The 16105-nt window shown below is 39.4% G+C and overlaps 1 protein-coding gene across 2 annotated transcripts in view; it reads left to right on the plus strand.

Annotated features, from left to right (window-relative positions):
- The window catches only part of CLGN (calmegin), a 38291-nt gene that overhangs the window by 11778 nt on the left and 10408 nt on the right, over positions 1 to 16105 (plus strand). For both annotated transcript variants that reach the window (XM_048509043.1, XM_048509044.1), the window contains exons 5-11: positions 1453 to 1594; positions 1850 to 1931; positions 8735 to 8927; positions 13409 to 13598; positions 13901 to 14014; positions 14815 to 14974; positions 15880 to 16095. In XM_048509043.1, the coding sequence (XP_048365000.1) occupies positions 1453 to 1594; positions 1850 to 1931; positions 8735 to 8927; positions 13409 to 13598; positions 13901 to 14014; positions 14815 to 14974; positions 15880 to 16095 (1097 nt within the window). The remainder of the gene's footprint in view (positions 1 to 1452; positions 1595 to 1849; positions 1932 to 8734; positions 8928 to 13408; positions 13599 to 13900; positions 14015 to 14814; positions 14975 to 15879; positions 16096 to 16105) is intronic.

The raw sequence follows: 16105 nt of genomic DNA on the forward strand, positions 1-16105 counted from the left end.
ACAAGAAACTCCTGGGCTTTTCCTGAATTTATTTGACCAGCTCATTCAGAGTCATAGTCTGCAAGATCCAGGGCCAAAACCTCAGCCTCTGGCCATGCCCAGGCTAAGTATTTGCAATAGAGAAAGAACAGAAACTGAAAGATATTTCCAACCTTCTTCTCTGCCAGCAGTTTAACATCTGTAGAGACTGAGAAAATGATCAAACCTGCCATGACCTTGGTGTCAAACTGTAGATAAAAATTTGGGGGGGGGGGGGTATAGATTATCAAATAGAAGAACAGAGAAATTGTTGGGAGATCCACACCTGGTGCGTGTGTATCCCTTGAAAAGTAGCAGAGTGGCACAGAGGCTAAACACAGGGAAGCTTACCTGAGCACAAACACGTGGTTGAGCTTGCTAGAGAGAACTTCAGACACAAAAGAAAGTCAGAGTCATTTGTAGTTTCTAATCTAATAAAAAGAGTATTTATTAGTGAACTCCATTCTGGTGGAGAGATAGGTTCACTATCTAATCTAATCTAGCTGGATGGAGGCGGATGCGTAGGAGACACATCCTCTCCCTGGGCATGGTGAAGGTAAGAGTAATGGAGAGGGTTTTGAGAAGAAGGCGGAAGCAAGGGAGGAAGTCCCTAAGAGTATCAGTCTACATCAAAGGGATAGACTCAGCATGATAGAGTAAAGGTGACAAATTCCTAAGTCCCTATCTAGCCACTAGCTCGCTAGTAAAAACCCCCTCTGTAGGATGAGGCAGGAAACAGCGTAAAGTCCCTTTCTTCTAACAGAAATAAGGTTCTGCTCATTATATCCAATTTCCACCATTGCCTCCTGTATTCTTAAAACGATGACATGCATTTTGTCCAACCTTTGTTTTAGCTGAACTTGGTGTAGTGTATGAGAATCTTAGCTTGTACATCTTCAATAATTGTTCAGTATTTTCAATCAGTATTAATGAAGAGCTTATTGATAGTACAGTTAGACTTGAAAAGAAAAGTACTGCATATAGGAAGGTTAATGTTTTGTTTTTATGCGCTTAACTTTAATGAAAGTTTCACAAGGTGACTGAAATAGGGTGATAATGTTCTCTTATTTGGAGTGATCAGCCAGCAATAGAGAGAGGCTTGTTAGAACTGTGTATGTTTACATGCATGTGGTTAGGAAACGTAGTAGAATTCCTGAATGACTCCCGCCTTCTCCCTTTCATTGTGTTTGGCTTTAATTAAAGCATTTTTTTGGTATGTGAAGAATTATTTGCTATTTGGATAAATTATCTTTGTAATAAAGAGTTTTATTGGTGGATATACTTAATTTTTAAAGAATTTTCTGTGGCCCTTATTCACATGTGATCTGGAAAACTATAGGATCTAGAGGTTTAAGCATTTTGTACATCCACTGAAAATAGTTGGACTATTTCTTACTGTATCATAACTGATTTCATTTCACATTTCTGTTTTAGGAAGATGGGAAATAGAGCCATTAAAGGAGAATATGGTGCCTGGTGACAGAGGATTGGTATTAAAATCAGTAGCAAAGCATCATGCCATATCAGCTATGTTAACACAACCATTTATTTTTGATAGTAAGCCACTGATAATTCAGTAAGTATATTTTCATACTTTTGATACTGCATTTGAGCCAGCTTTCACAAAGCTGTGTGTAACACCTGAATGCTTTTAACTGTCTAATTATAATAACATTTATAAATCAGACTAAACAAATTATTCTTTGGGTCATACATAGGACAAAGTGGGGAGGAAACACACAGTGGGCAAAGTGTAACCAAATAGCTGAGTGAATATTTAATCAGCATTTTTCTCCACAAGAGTGTCTTTTTTGTGTCTTTTTTTGTGCAGGTACGAAGTCAATTTTCAAAATGGCATTGATTGTGGTGGCGCGTATGTTAAGCTTCTTTCCAAAAGTGATGACTTGAATCTGGTATGTTACAATTGGGGCGGGGGTAATTAGAAATAGTTCAGTTTTGGGAAAGTAATTCCAGAGCTCTTGTGGTTTTGTACCATATCCAAGTAACTGGCGTAATAAAATTGCAGTCCATACCTGGTTGCAGCATGATGCATGTGATGGAATGTGGAGGTTCATATAGGAACAGATATCCCCAAGGTATATTGGACTTAACCATACTGTTGTGGACACATACTTATTTCTGTCTCTGCATAATATCTCTAGTTCTATCTTAAACCCATGTGTATACCCACTGACAGAACATAACAGTGCATTAGTGGACGAATCATTGTAATGAGAAGTATTTATTACATCTGTACTACCTATCTGCATCTGAACTCTGTTCTAGAAATTATCTAATTTGAAAACACTAAAACTAATATTTTAAAAAGTTTTCATTTCATTTTACATTAATCCCAGTGTGTTTTTATGTTTATACAAATAGTCAGAATTTAGATTATTTGAATATTAAGAGAAAATTTAGATAGAAGTTCCTTATAATTTTGTAAATATTCATGCTGTATGAACTGGTTATGTGCAGGTTTCACAGTCTTTTGCTTTTGACAGTGCTGGCTGTAGGAAACTTCCATGTGCAGAGAACCTTACGGGTAAATGGAAGTGAAATAATCAACAGCGCCTCCATGTAATACATTCTATTAGATCTTAACATTATTTGAATGAAAAATAATTTATTTAATTTATTCCTTTATTTTATTAAATTTATAGATCAACTTTCCCCGAAGGGCTCAGGGCGGTGAACAGCCACAGTAAACAAAGCATTAAAACACAATAAAACCAGCACAGTACCCCAATAATTAAAACAGAAACCATATAAATATTGTTGGGATAAGAGCTCCTGGTAGTTGGAGATTATCTCTTTATCGTAGTTAGCAGAGCGGCACGGGTGGCTAGAACACAGCAGAAGCCCTTACCTCGTGTGTGTGCGTGTGCGTGATGGATCCCAATGTGCGGCAAGCTTACACAAAAGAAAGTCGGAGTCAGTTATAGTTTCTGATCTAATAAAAAGAGTATTTATTAGTGAACTCCATTCTGGATAGAAAGGTAGGTAGATAGAGTCACTATGCTATCTTAATCTAGCTGGATGGAGATGGATGCGAGGAGCATCCATCCTCTCTCTAGGCATGGTAGGAAGAAGTGGGTGAGAAGGGGTCGAGGAAGACGCCGGAAGGAAGGAAGTCCCTGAGAGTATCAGTCTAACATCAAAGGGATAGAACCAGCATGATAGAGTAAAGGTGTCAAATCCCTAGGTCCCTATCTAGCCACTAGCTCTCTAGTAAAAACCCCCTCTGTAGGTTGAGGCAGGAAACAGCGTAACAAAAGTCCTTCACTTCCAACACCCCCTCTCGATGTTTCTTGACTCAGGTAGTCAGGCTTATCTTGCTTCTAAACTTCTCAAAAGCAGGCTTCGGTAGGGGTTTAGTGAAGAGGTCTGCAAGCATCTCAGTGGCCATTCTTTTGCAGTCTTCTCACTATGTGGTACTTCACATCAATGTGCTTGGTGCGCTTCTTCACATCTTCTTGTTTAGATAGTTTAATGCAACTTTGGTTATCTTCATACACTGGTATAGGAAGTGGTGTGTCTATGCCTAGATCCTTTAGGAGTTGGCATAACCACTGTAACTCGTGACAAACGTGAGCAGCAGACACATATTCTGCTTCTGTGGTAGATGCTGCTGTTATGTCTTGTTTGGTACTAGACCAACTAATAGGACCATTGCCAAAGAAAATGATCTGCCCATTGGTAGATGCTCTGTCAGTTGAGTCTCCGGCCCAATCTGCATCAACATAAGCTATTAGTGTAGCATCTTTGGTAGCTGGCAGTTTCAGTTTAAGATGTGCGGTTCCTTTCAGATATCTAGAAAGCGTCTTCAGTGCATTCCAGTCCTTGACTGTTGGTGAAGCAGTCTTTCTGCACAATAGACCAACTGCTATTGCTATATCTGGTCTGGTCAATGTACTTATGTATAGAAGTTTTCCTAAAGCTTCTCTATACTTGGTGTTATGAGAGAGTAATTCAGTGGGATCATCTTGTTTGATATAATTGACTTGTATAGGTATGGGAGCTGGATGTGCATCGTGTAGATCCAGTAAGTTGATTAGGTCTGTGATCTTCTGTTGTTGATTCAAAAGGAAACTCCCATCTTTCTCTCTCTCTATTTGAATTCCTAAGTAGTGTGCAACTTTTCCTAGTTGCTTAATTTCAAGTCGTTTGTTCAGATATTGTATTAATCCTTTGTAGTCATCTTGGTCATCATAGACTAAAAGCAATTCTTTATTAAAAGCAAAAATATAAGTCCTTTTTCCATTTCTGTTCTTGACATAAAGGCATTGGTCAGCCTTACTTTGTTGAAAGTTTGCTTGAAGTAGCACGTTGTTCAAAAATGTGGATTCAATCTTTATCTGTTGAACTTGCATCTGCTTGCTAGCTGCAATGCTGAGTAAAGTTCTTATGGTGGTAAAGTTGACAGTTGAATCAAAAATTTCATCAGAGTCTTTCCATTGGTTTGGTTCATCTAACGCCGGTCTTGCGAGGTAGGAAAGTCCCAGTCTTGCAGGTGGTACTCCTTTGTTTGTGCGTTCTGATCGTCTCACCTCATCTCTTGGGATTTCTTCCCCCTCTGCAACTGCTGCTGGTACTGGTAGGTACTCTGGTTCAACATCTACATCTGGAATTTCTTCTGGTTCATCAAATACATCTTGATTATCATCTAAGTCTGCGCTGTCATCTCTCTGTGCATCGTTGGCAACAGGATACATCAGCCAGTCTTGCTGGGGCTTGGTCTGGTTATCGTGTGCCCCCTCTGGAGACATGGCCATTTCATTTTCCTCAAACTGAACAGATCTGCTGATCATGATCTCATGTGTATCAGGGTTCATCAAGCGATAAGCTTTTGATTGAGCAGAATATCCAAGGAAGATTGCTTTCTTGGCTCTTGGTTCAAACTTACTCTTTCGTTTTTCTTTGCAAACATATACATAAGCTGTGCATCCAAAGACTCTTAGGTGTGCCATTGATGGCTTGTAACCTTGCCAAAGTTCAAAAGGTGTTAGGCCTGTGGCTCTAGTGTACAGCCTATTGTGTATGTATGTTGCTGTCATGATTCCTTCTCCCCAGAAGTGCTGAGGGAGATGTGCATTAATGAGCATGCACCTTACCTTGGTCAGTAGACTTCGATTAGCTCTTTCTGAAGTGCCATTTTGAGCTGGGCAATATGGAACCGTCGTCTGGTGTTGAATTCCTTCAGATTTCATGAAGTCCTGCATCGCTCTGGATGTGTATTCTCCAGCACCATCACTTCGTAGGACTTGAATATTTCGCTGGAACTTGTTCTGCGCCATTCTGACATAGTCCTTAAACCTGTCCAGAGTCTCAGATCTTTCTTTCAAAAGAAATGTGGTTACATATCTAGAATAATCATCAATAAATGTCAGAAAATATTTAAATTTACCAATCGTTTCAGGAAGTGGCCCACAAATGTCAGAGTGCACTAGATCCAGAGGTTGCTTCGTTTTCTCTCACTCTGTTTAGGATAAGATGTGTTCACAGCTTTAGCTTGTAGACAAGAATCACAAGAAAAGTTAGTTTTCACAGTTTTCAAAAACAATATCTTTAGTCAAAGCTTCTTTATGCATTTTCAGGATTGTATCATTTGCACAGTGGCCTGGCGTTGATGCCATATGCTCAAAGCAATTTTGTGGTTGCAGGCTTTTGCTAAATTGGTTTGAAAATCATCATTGCATTTTTCAAGTTCAAGTTCACCTTGTTCTGCATTCATAGGAACATCAGGCAATTGATTAACGTGGTACAGTCCATTCATTTGAGATGCAATGAGACACAATTCCTCTTCCTTTGTAACATAACATTTCCCATTTTTAAAATTCAATTCAAAATTCTGCTTTTCCATTTCAGCTATTGACAGCAAAGAATTGGTCATCTCTGGTGCATAATATGCATTTTCAATGGTAAAATTAGCAACTTCATTATCAGGCAATATACAAGGGATCTCTGCAGTCCCTGAATATGATGAGAGAACATACGTATCATTTCCCATGTAAATTCTTTGTTCTGGGATTTTACTCAGTTCTACAAAGTCTAATCTGTTGAGGACATTGCATGAGGCACCACTATCAATTAAACAGTCATTTTTGTCACCTTTTATTTGCACTGTGTAAAAATTTTGATTCTTAAAAGCTTGCTCAGATTGTCCTTGCTTAGGGAATCTTTTAGTTGAAGATCCTTGCTCTAGTGGTCGATTGCTGTAACAGCGATCAGCTCTATGACCAGGCTTCTGGCATTTGTAACAAATGATCTGTTTGTTAGAGGTGAAGCCCTGGTTGGGACCGCATGGCCTGTAGGTATTTTTATTGCTGTGGCCAAATTGTGCATCAAAGGAACTTTCCCTGGCTCTGGTGGTCACGTGATCTCTTCCATCGGGTTGAGCCCCCCTTCCTCTAAAGGGTTGAGCCCCCCTTCCTCCAAAGCCATCTCTGTGGTCATTTGCATTTCTAAAGGTCTGCCCTTTTGGTTTGGATGGAATGATGCCTTAAAGGCATTATGTTCCAAAGACTGAGAGGGCTGACTTTTCCCTGCATTTCCAGCCATTACATCCTGACGAGAAATATACATTTTGATCTCTTCTACAGCTTGAGAGAATTTTAAACCTTCTCTCTGTTCCAAAGAAGCAACGAGAGGTGCAAAAGTCTCTGGTAGAGTTAGAAATAATGCAGACTGCTTATCTAGATCAGACATTTCCTGGCGTTCATTTTTAAGAGCAGTGAAACATTGCTGAAGTTTTTGCAGGTGATTCATGAAAGGTGTCCCCTCTTGGTACCTTAGTAAATATAGTCTGCGCTTTAAAACATGGACGATTCGACCAGCCTCCCCTATTATATAGTCTGGCTAAAGTGTCCAGCATCTCTTTAGCTTAGAAGTCATATCAATTATGTGTGAGAAGCCGAGGTCTGAACTCACGGTTTGGATGATAAAAGCACAGGCACGCGAGTTTGATTTGTTCCAAGCGTTCTCACTTCTGCGGATGCATTTTAAAGTCCGAGGGGCTGTGTCGTCCAAGACGTGGATAAGATCTTCAGCGATCAGGAAGAGCCCATAATCTCAGCTCGCCACTCCTGAGCTTCGAGTCTTCCGTCAAGATCATCAGAGGAAGTCGTCCATCGAGAAGAGAAGTCATCTTTGCAGTCAATGGCTCAAGTCGTTAAGCCAGTACAAAAGAAAAGTTTGTCAAAAAATCCCTAGAGACTGCACTCTCTAAGCCTCTGGGAAAAACTAGCAGAAACTTAACTCCGTCAGTGCCAAGCTCTTTCACGCACAGGTAAAAAAAACAAAGGTTGGGATCTCAATCACCAAAGTAAAAAGAAAAATATGGGCTAAACAAACACTGGCACCCAAAAACTTTTGAGGCAAAAATTAACCTCTTAAATGCTGGGGCCAAATAACCTGTTGAATGCCTGGGCCCATTAACCTGTTGAATGCTGGGCCCATAACCTGTTGGGATAAGAGCTCCTGGTAGTTGGAGATTATCTCTTTATCGTAGTTAGCAGAGCGGCACGGGTGGCTAGAACACAGCAGAAGCCCTTACCTCGTGTGTGTGCGTGTGCGTGATGGATCCCAATGTGCGGCAAGCTTACACAAAAGAAAGTCGGAGTCAGTTATAGTTTCTGATCTAATAAAAAGAGTATTTATTAGTGAACTCCATTCTGGATAGAAAGGTAGGTAGATAGAGTCACTATGCTATCTTAATCTAGCTGGATGGAGATGGATGCGAGGAGCATCCATCCTCTCTCTAGGCATGGTAGGAAGAAGTGGGTGAGAAGGGGTCGAGGAAGACGCCGGAAGGAAGGAAGTCCCTGAGAGTATCAGTCTAACATCAAAGGGATAGAACCAGCATGATAGAGTAAAGGTGTCAAATCCCTAGGTCCCTATCTAGCCACTAGCTCTCTAGTAAAAACCCCCTCTGTAGGTTGAGGCAGGAAACAGCGTAACAAAAGTCCTTCACTTCCAACAACAGCCACAGTAAACAAAGCATTAAAACACAATAAAACCAGCACAGTACCCCAATAATTAAAACAGAAACCATATAAATATTAATATCAGATGGCGTTGGAATCCCCCTCCCTCCCCCACCCTTGCGCCCATGGAAGCCAGATGGAATGGTGGCAGATGTACTTAGCCAGGCTGGCCAAATGCCTGGCAGAGCAGGTCCGTCTTACAGGCCCGGCGGAAACTCTGCAAGTCCTGCAGGGCCCTGATCTCCCTTGGGAGTCTGTTCCACCAGGTAGGGCCCAGGGCCGTAAGGGCCCTGGCCCATGTAGAGGCCAGCCTGATTGCCTTTGGGCCAGGGATCACCAATAGGTCCTTTTCCGAGGAGTGGAGGGGCCTAATTGGGCGATATGGGGAGAGGCTATCCCTCAGGTATACAGGTCTGAAGCTGTGAATAGCTTTGAAGGTCAAAACCAACACTTTAAACATGACCCAATACTTGATCGGCAGCCAGTGCAGATGATATAGGACCGGCGTAATCCGGTCCCCGCTTGAAGTCCCCGTGAGGAGCCTGGCTGCCGCATTCTGTACGAGTTTTAATTTCTGGATCATGGCTAAAGTCAAGCCTGCGTAAAGCGAGTACATTTCATAAATGTACTCATTAACTTCTACTAAGCACACTTGGAGATTCCATTAGAAACAAAGTTTTAAAGAAAAAGCTTTGGCTGTATAAGATTAATCTTTTGCTTTTATTCTACAGGAATACCTCTATGACAAAACATCATACACAATTATGTTTGGACCAGATAAATGTGGAGAAGATTACAAACTACACTTCATCTTCAGGCATAAACATCCTAAAACTGGAGACTATGACGAAAAGCATGCCAAACGTCCTGATGTAGACCTTAAAAAATTTTATACTGACAAAAAGACTCACCTGTATACTCTCGGTAGGCTTACATTTTTCAAGTTGTATAAGCAAAGTAGAAATGGAAACATTTTAAAAGCCCTAACCATCCAGAATTTTTAGTTGCTCTGAGATGGAAGTGTGGTAAAGAATAAATAATTCATTTGAGAAAGAAATGGCACCTTGCCATCTTTCAAGGTAGCATTTTATGCCCCTCTGAAATTGTGATCCCTGGTTTCATTGGACCCTAAGAAAGAAGCATGGGAGTGAAAGTGGCTGAGGGCTTCAATGATGGGGGAAAGTAGCAAAACCCACCCCCTTCTACCAGCAGAAGGGAGAGTTAAGATCCAAACTACAAACAGAACTTGTTCTTGGTCTTATAAAAGCCATTGCATCTGTCTCATTCTTCCACATGTATCCCTTGCAATTACGATTTTTTTTTTCATTTTGATCTGTTCAGAGATCAGCATCTCCATTCACAGCACCTACCTTGATACTGTTTCCTCAGTTGGATTAGAGCATTGAAATATTGCCAGTGGGATGGAAATTAGAACCTCATTGTGCAATTGTTGAATCATTGACGTATGCATAAATCAGAAGTCATTGAGCCTTAATTTATATTTGATTGCAGTTTTGTAGCCTAAAATCACAAGCATTTGCAACCAACATATTTTGGTTGTGAATGAACAGTAATAGGTAAGAATAACTGACTATGATGTAATTAGGAAATACAAAGCTTTAGTACCTTTTTCGACATTACTGTATATACTCATGTATAAGTCGAATTTTTCAGCACATTTTTAATGCTGAAAAAGCTCCCCTTGACTTACATGCGGGTCATTAAAAATTTGTAATAATAATAAGCCTTTATTTGGCATAACAATAATCATAACACAATAAAAACCTGAGATAAAAGGTATACAAATACAAAGGTTTAGGATAAAATATAAATTATTGATTGTGCATCACCTCCAGTAAAAATTGTGCAACCAATTCACAAGTTTCATTGTCAGAATTGTCCAGAAGGAAAGGAAGTCTACCTGATTCTCCCATTTCACTAGGTATCCTAGAAAGAATATTGGAATATTTTGATCTGATATTAGCAGATTTAGGGCAGCAAAGCAGTTGATGTGCCAATGTTTCAATTTGTTGTTCACCACAAGAGCATACCCTTTCGCTCATTTCCAAGTTGTTAAATCTACCACGCAATAAAGCGGAGGGGAAAACATTGAAGCGAGCAAGTGTGAGGGCTCTTCTCTGCATTGGATTAGTCAAAAAATACAAATAGGGAGCCATCCTGTTTTGATATAGGGGTATTGAAAGATGTAAGGGTGAACAAGTTTTCATAGCAGCCCTAAATAAATTATTCCATTCGCTTTCCAACAATTTTTGTTTTAACAAGTTGTAGGATTCTGAACTAGATAGCAGGAAAAGCGAGTCGAGAGATATACCAAGTGATTCAATCTTTCTTTCGATCAGAGAGAACCATGGATTAGCCTGAGTATCAGACAAAAGTAGGTGAATCAGCGAGTGCTCATCATGGAAATGCAAGCGAAGCCAAAATTTAAAAGCTCTCAACCAAGCCCTATAAACTAATGAATTTTGGCCCAGTTCCTAAACAGAGGGCCGCATGCGGTACACAATTTGGCGGGCCATAATTTTCTGTGGAAAAAAATTTGGATTGGACAGTATTCAAAATTAGATCAACTGCTTGGAGCCAGATAGGTACTCCATAAAGTAACTCTTCTATCTTAGAGTTAAAGATTTTTTAGTGCTGCTGGGACAAGGGGTGGCCCTTTCCATAAAAGAAGCGTGCAATGGCAGAATAACTGATGGTAGCACCTGCAATAGCAGCTTTTTTGTGGGGTAAGCAGGAGAGGATATGAAAATGTAATTCCAAGATATTTGTATTGGTTAACCTGCTCCACTGGCACTTTATTAATCGCCCAGTTATGGTTTTTGTATTGTTTGGCAAAGATCAAAATCTTGGTCTTTTGATAATTGATGACTAGTCCGTTATCTGTACAGTACTGCCCACATCTATTCAGCAGTCGACTAAGTCCAACTTTTGAGCGAGATAGAAGGATGGTATCATCAGCATATAGAAGTATTGGAATATGCCTGGAGCCTAATTTAGGGGCATGGTTATTAATTTCCAATAAGGCTGATGGAAGGTCACTCAAAAATAAATTGAAAAGGGTTGGTGCTAACACACAGCCTTGCCTCACACCTTTAAAGGTAGAAATAGAATCAGTCATGAGACCTTCACGTGAGCACTTAACTCTGCAGTTTGTGTTGGTATAAAGTTGCCTGATTAGAAAAAGAAGTTTATTGTCTATTCCTTGTATAGCCAATTTATTCCAAAGACGTTCTCTAGAGACTGTGTCAAAAGCTGCCTTCAAATCAATGAAGGCAGCATAAAGTTTGCTTCTTGGACTTTTGGAGTATTTATTAACCAAATGTAAGAATAACTGGTAAGAATATAATAGGTAAGAATAACTGACTATGATGTAATTAGGAAATACAAAGCTTTAGTACCTTTTTCGACATTACTGTATATACTCATGTATAAGTCGAATTTTTCAGCACATTTTTAATGCTGAAAAAGCTCCCCTTGACTTACATGCGGGTCATTAAAAATTTGTGTGTGTTTTACTTTGCCGGCCAGCAGGGGGCGCAGTTTTTATGCTAGCGGCACCAAAATGTCAGGGTACCCTCAGAAGACACTCCTGATGATACCAGCCAATTTTGGTAAAGTTTGGTTCAGGGGGTCCAAAGTTAGACCCCAAAATGAGGTGCCCCCATTCCCCATTGTTTTCAATGGGAGCTATTAGTAGATGGGGCTACCCTTTTGCGGGTCTTTTGCTTTTTGCTCTCTCATCAGGAGAGTCTCTTTATGATACCAGCCAGGTTTGGTGAAGTTTGGGTCAGGGGATCCAAAGTTATTGACCCCCAAAGGGGATGCCCCATCCCCCATTGTTTACAATGGAAGCTAATAGTAGATTTTCCATTTCTGATAATATCCCTCTTAAAATCTAAGTTGGGTTACATTTGGACATACAGATGATGATGAGGAATCCAGTTTTGGAGGATTTTAACTCTTGTGTTTTAGCTTGGTTGCTGGTTGAGCTAAGGTTTTTGTACTTTTCAAGTTATTGTTGATACCATATTGTTCTTGTTGACCCTCTTTTCCACTTACAGAGCCAGTTTACTGTTTTTCTTTGAAATAAATATTCAAAAACATTTAACCTAGTGATGCCTCAATTGATGTAATTTTATTGGCATCTATTTTTATTTTTGAAATTTGCCAGCAACTGCTGCATTTCCCACCCTCGACTTATACGTGAGTCAATAAGTTTTCCCAGTTTTTTGTAGTAAAATTAGGTGCCTCGATTTATATGCGGGTCGACTTATATGCGAGTATATACGGTATTTTCTCAAATGAGAGGACAATACTTCTTAGAATGATTTTTTAAAACATAAATTGCATCTTGCTGTGTGCGATACTGGTAATAGCTGCATAACATTTGCTTTTGAGTGAAGTGGTAATTTGTCAGGATATATAGGTTAGTTATGAAAGATGAAATCCTATTTAGATGCTAACAGCTTAATCCAGAGCCCTGGGGCTGGCAGGGTGGCACCGTCCTGCCAGCTTAAGAAGGCTTTTCAGCAGCAGACAACAACAAAAAATAAAATCTCTCCCTGCCAAGAGGATGGTGTAAGTCCAAGCTCCAAAATCTGGTGTCCCAGGAGGCAAAGCTGGGGAGGAAGGGAAAGGGAAAGCCACCTTGAGTTTCCTTACAGGAGAAGGTTGGGGTATAAATCCAGACTTTTCTTCCTCTTCTTCTTCTTGCAGGGGACAGTCAGCCAGGAGGGGACTGGGTAACAAAAATGGGAGGACAAAAAGGTGGAACAGCTCCTTTGTGGAAGGGGAAAAGGTGGGGAAGGGGGAAAAAAACCAGAAGGAGGTTTGGCACAAAACATTCTACAGGTTGGATTTTCTTGTGTTCAGAAAATGTGGGGATTTTCTTTCAAGAAACTGTGGTGACTTTGGAACAATTGTGTAATTGAACATCTAACCTGGAGTTCCATAACTGAAAATCTAACATTCAGGGAAATTCCATTTAAGGTGAGGAGACATCCCATGCACAATTGGCCAAAGATTTCATTAGGATGGTAATGTCATTTTTGAAATGTAGGCCAGATAGTGACCTGATCATTATCTTGAAAAAAACTAATTTTTCTGTTAATGTCTTTTGGACTTGAGCTGCTGTCAGACAAGCAGTCTTTTAAGGAAAATATTGTGCTGAAATCAGTGGATGTGACTTCAGATAAATGTTGGGCTGTAGTTCCTGGGTTCCACCAAGTGAAAATTAATGACCATAGTATGGCAATAATTGTTTGCCAGTATAAGATATACACCACATAAGAGAGATCTTGATTGATAACTGGGTATAAGTACTAAATAACTTTTCAAAATTTTTCATCATTTGTCCTTTTATTAAAATATTTATTATGCATTAGTGCTGAAACCTGACAACACCTTTGAAGTGTCAATTGACCAAACAGTTGTTGGCAAAGGAAGTCTCCTGGAAGACATGGTTCCACCTGTAAACCCCCCTGAAAAAATAGATGATCCCAACGACAAGAAACCTGAGGACTGGGATGAAAGAGCTAAAATTTCTGATCCGAATGCTGTCAAGCCAGAGGATTGGTAAATACAATGGCATTCTTTCTGTTGTCAGTTAATTATCAACCAGACTTTGTCTCTGGTTTGCACTTTTTCTTCTGAAGTTCTAAAGATTTTTTCATGCTGAAAAGGTTTTCAGCTGAAATGGTCATGTAGTGTTGTTTCCCTGATTTGGGAATAATTTATCTCTCAAAAAGTGGGGAGTCTGGTTTTGCAAATATATAATACCCAGTTAGATTACAGCTGTCTTGATTTTGAGAAGAGCTTCACTGTCTGGCCTGTTGCTATATTGTCCATTTTCTGGTAATATTGGTCTGTAATTTAAGGAATGAAGATGAGCCTCCCAACATAGAAGATCCTGATGCTGTTAAGCCTGATGATTGGCTAGATGATGAACCAGAATATATTCCAGATCCCAGTGCCAAAAAACCAGAGGATTGGTAGGAATGTCTTTTAGTGTTTCATTGTCTTGGACAGATTCTGTAGAAATTTATTTAAAGTTCCAGATGATTAAAATGCAGTGAGGTAACTTATCTGTTCATATTGCTAAAATGTTTAAGTGATTTTGAAGCCCAGTTGGGGGAAAGATTAGAATCTGTTTTTTAATAAATACAGAATCTTATTCAAATATATATATATATGAAAATTAAAATGTTGCTCCTGGCTATTGCATTCTAGAGCATTTTACTAGGTTGTATTTCAAAATGTAATTGTGTAGTTGGTCCCCTCATTTATTACAGAAGTATATACACTGCAGCAGTGGAAAGGTGGGGACAAAGCTCAAGTAACTCTCGGTCTGTCCATCATCGCCTTCAGTTTGCAGCATTTTGTAAAAAGCCACTGTGTGTGATAGTGCATATTAGTGTGGTTGAAGTTCTTGGCATTTAGGAAACAGATATGGTAATTTTCGTATCTAAACTATTATCAGGTATAGAGATATATCTACACTATGCAAAATAACTTCTTGATTAACGTGACATAATGTATGTGGAACTTGGCTGCCTGAGCACATAGAGAAATGGTAAGTTTGATATTCTGTTAGTTTGCAGAGTTTACAACCTTTCTACATTTTATTCTGAAATTTAGAAGATAGGGTTTTTCTTTCTTTCTTTGTTAGTGAAAGCTTAGCTTAGTGGTACGGCAGTTTTGGAAATGGATAAATGAGAAGTGGACTGATACATATATCATGCTAAATTACAGGATGGAGTTTAAAACATTTGTTTAACATTTGTATTTATAGGGATGAGGAAATGGATGGTGAATGGGAAGCCCCTCAGATTCCTAATCCTAAATGTGACAAGAGTGTATCTGGCTGTGGAGAATGGGTACGCCCTCTAATAAGCAATCCAAACTATAAAGGAAAATGGAAACCACCAATGATGGACAACCCTAATTATCAGGTAATAGTATCACATTATCTATCTTGCTTAGATCCCTCATCAGAATCTTGAACTGGCCTTTTCAATAGACTCATTACTACCCTGTAGCAGGATCTCAAAGTGATATAATTTGTTAGAAGGGAATGCTCTTGGTCAGGAATGTGGTGTAAAAACTCAGTGTCTGTATGGTTTGGTGTGATAGCTAGAGTTTTACATTAGGATCTGGGATATCCACGTTCAAATCCCCACTTTTCCAGAGATGCTCACTGGTTGAGGGCCAATCACACACTATCATCCTAAGTTACTTCACAGGGTTGTTGTGAGGATAGAATGGAGTAGAGAACCATGTTGTAAGCTGCTTTGGCTCCTCATTGGGGTACAGGTATTGAAAATCAGTGCTTGGGTACTAGTGGTTACTTGTCTGTAAAAAAAAAAGTCTGCAGCATGTCATCTTATTTTTTATGTATATTTGAATGACGACCGTTTTCAGAAGGTTGGTAATTTTGCTTTATGTTTAGCAATCAAAATCACAGTTGTTTAGATAGATAGGTGTGCTGTCAACCTCTTGTTAAATTGCACTGACACAGCATAACATTTAAATAATATGTTCCTCTTTATTATTTAAATAAGCAGTTGCAGAGTCGCTGGCCATGGCCATCTTCCTGCTGTTTTATTTTTATGGCAGTTAGATATGTTAAAAAGTTGGTAGGTAGGCAGGGGAATCCTAGCCCTTTTGGATGCTGTTCATCCAAATAGCTATCGTAGTTGCACAGCAATTCTTACTCCTTGAAAGAATAGCTTACATGAGCAAAATAACAGATAAACTGTTCCCTTAATTAAACAGGGCGGAATATAAGTGAATAATAAGTATCTGAAGGTAGGTTTACATATTTAATTTTATGGTCTATACTTTTTCTGTTTTATAGGGAATATGGAACCCTCAAAAAATCCCTAATCCTGATTATTTTGAAGATCCTCATCCTTTTCGGATGACTCCTGTCAGTGCTGTTGGCTTAGAACTTTGGTCTATGACATCTGATATCTACTTCGATAATTTCATCATCTGTTCAGACAAAGAAGTAGCTGATCGATGGGCAGCAGATGGTTGGGGAATAAAAAAATTGGTTGCAAGTGCTAATGAAGTAAGAATTT

Source organism: Sphaerodactylus townsendi, linkage group LG10 (assembly GCF_021028975.2).
Source record: "Sphaerodactylus townsendi isolate TG3544 linkage group LG10, MPM_Stown_v2.3, whole genome shotgun sequence".
NCBI lineage: Eukaryota > Metazoa > Chordata > Lepidosauria > Squamata > Sphaerodactylidae > Sphaerodactylus > Sphaerodactylus townsendi.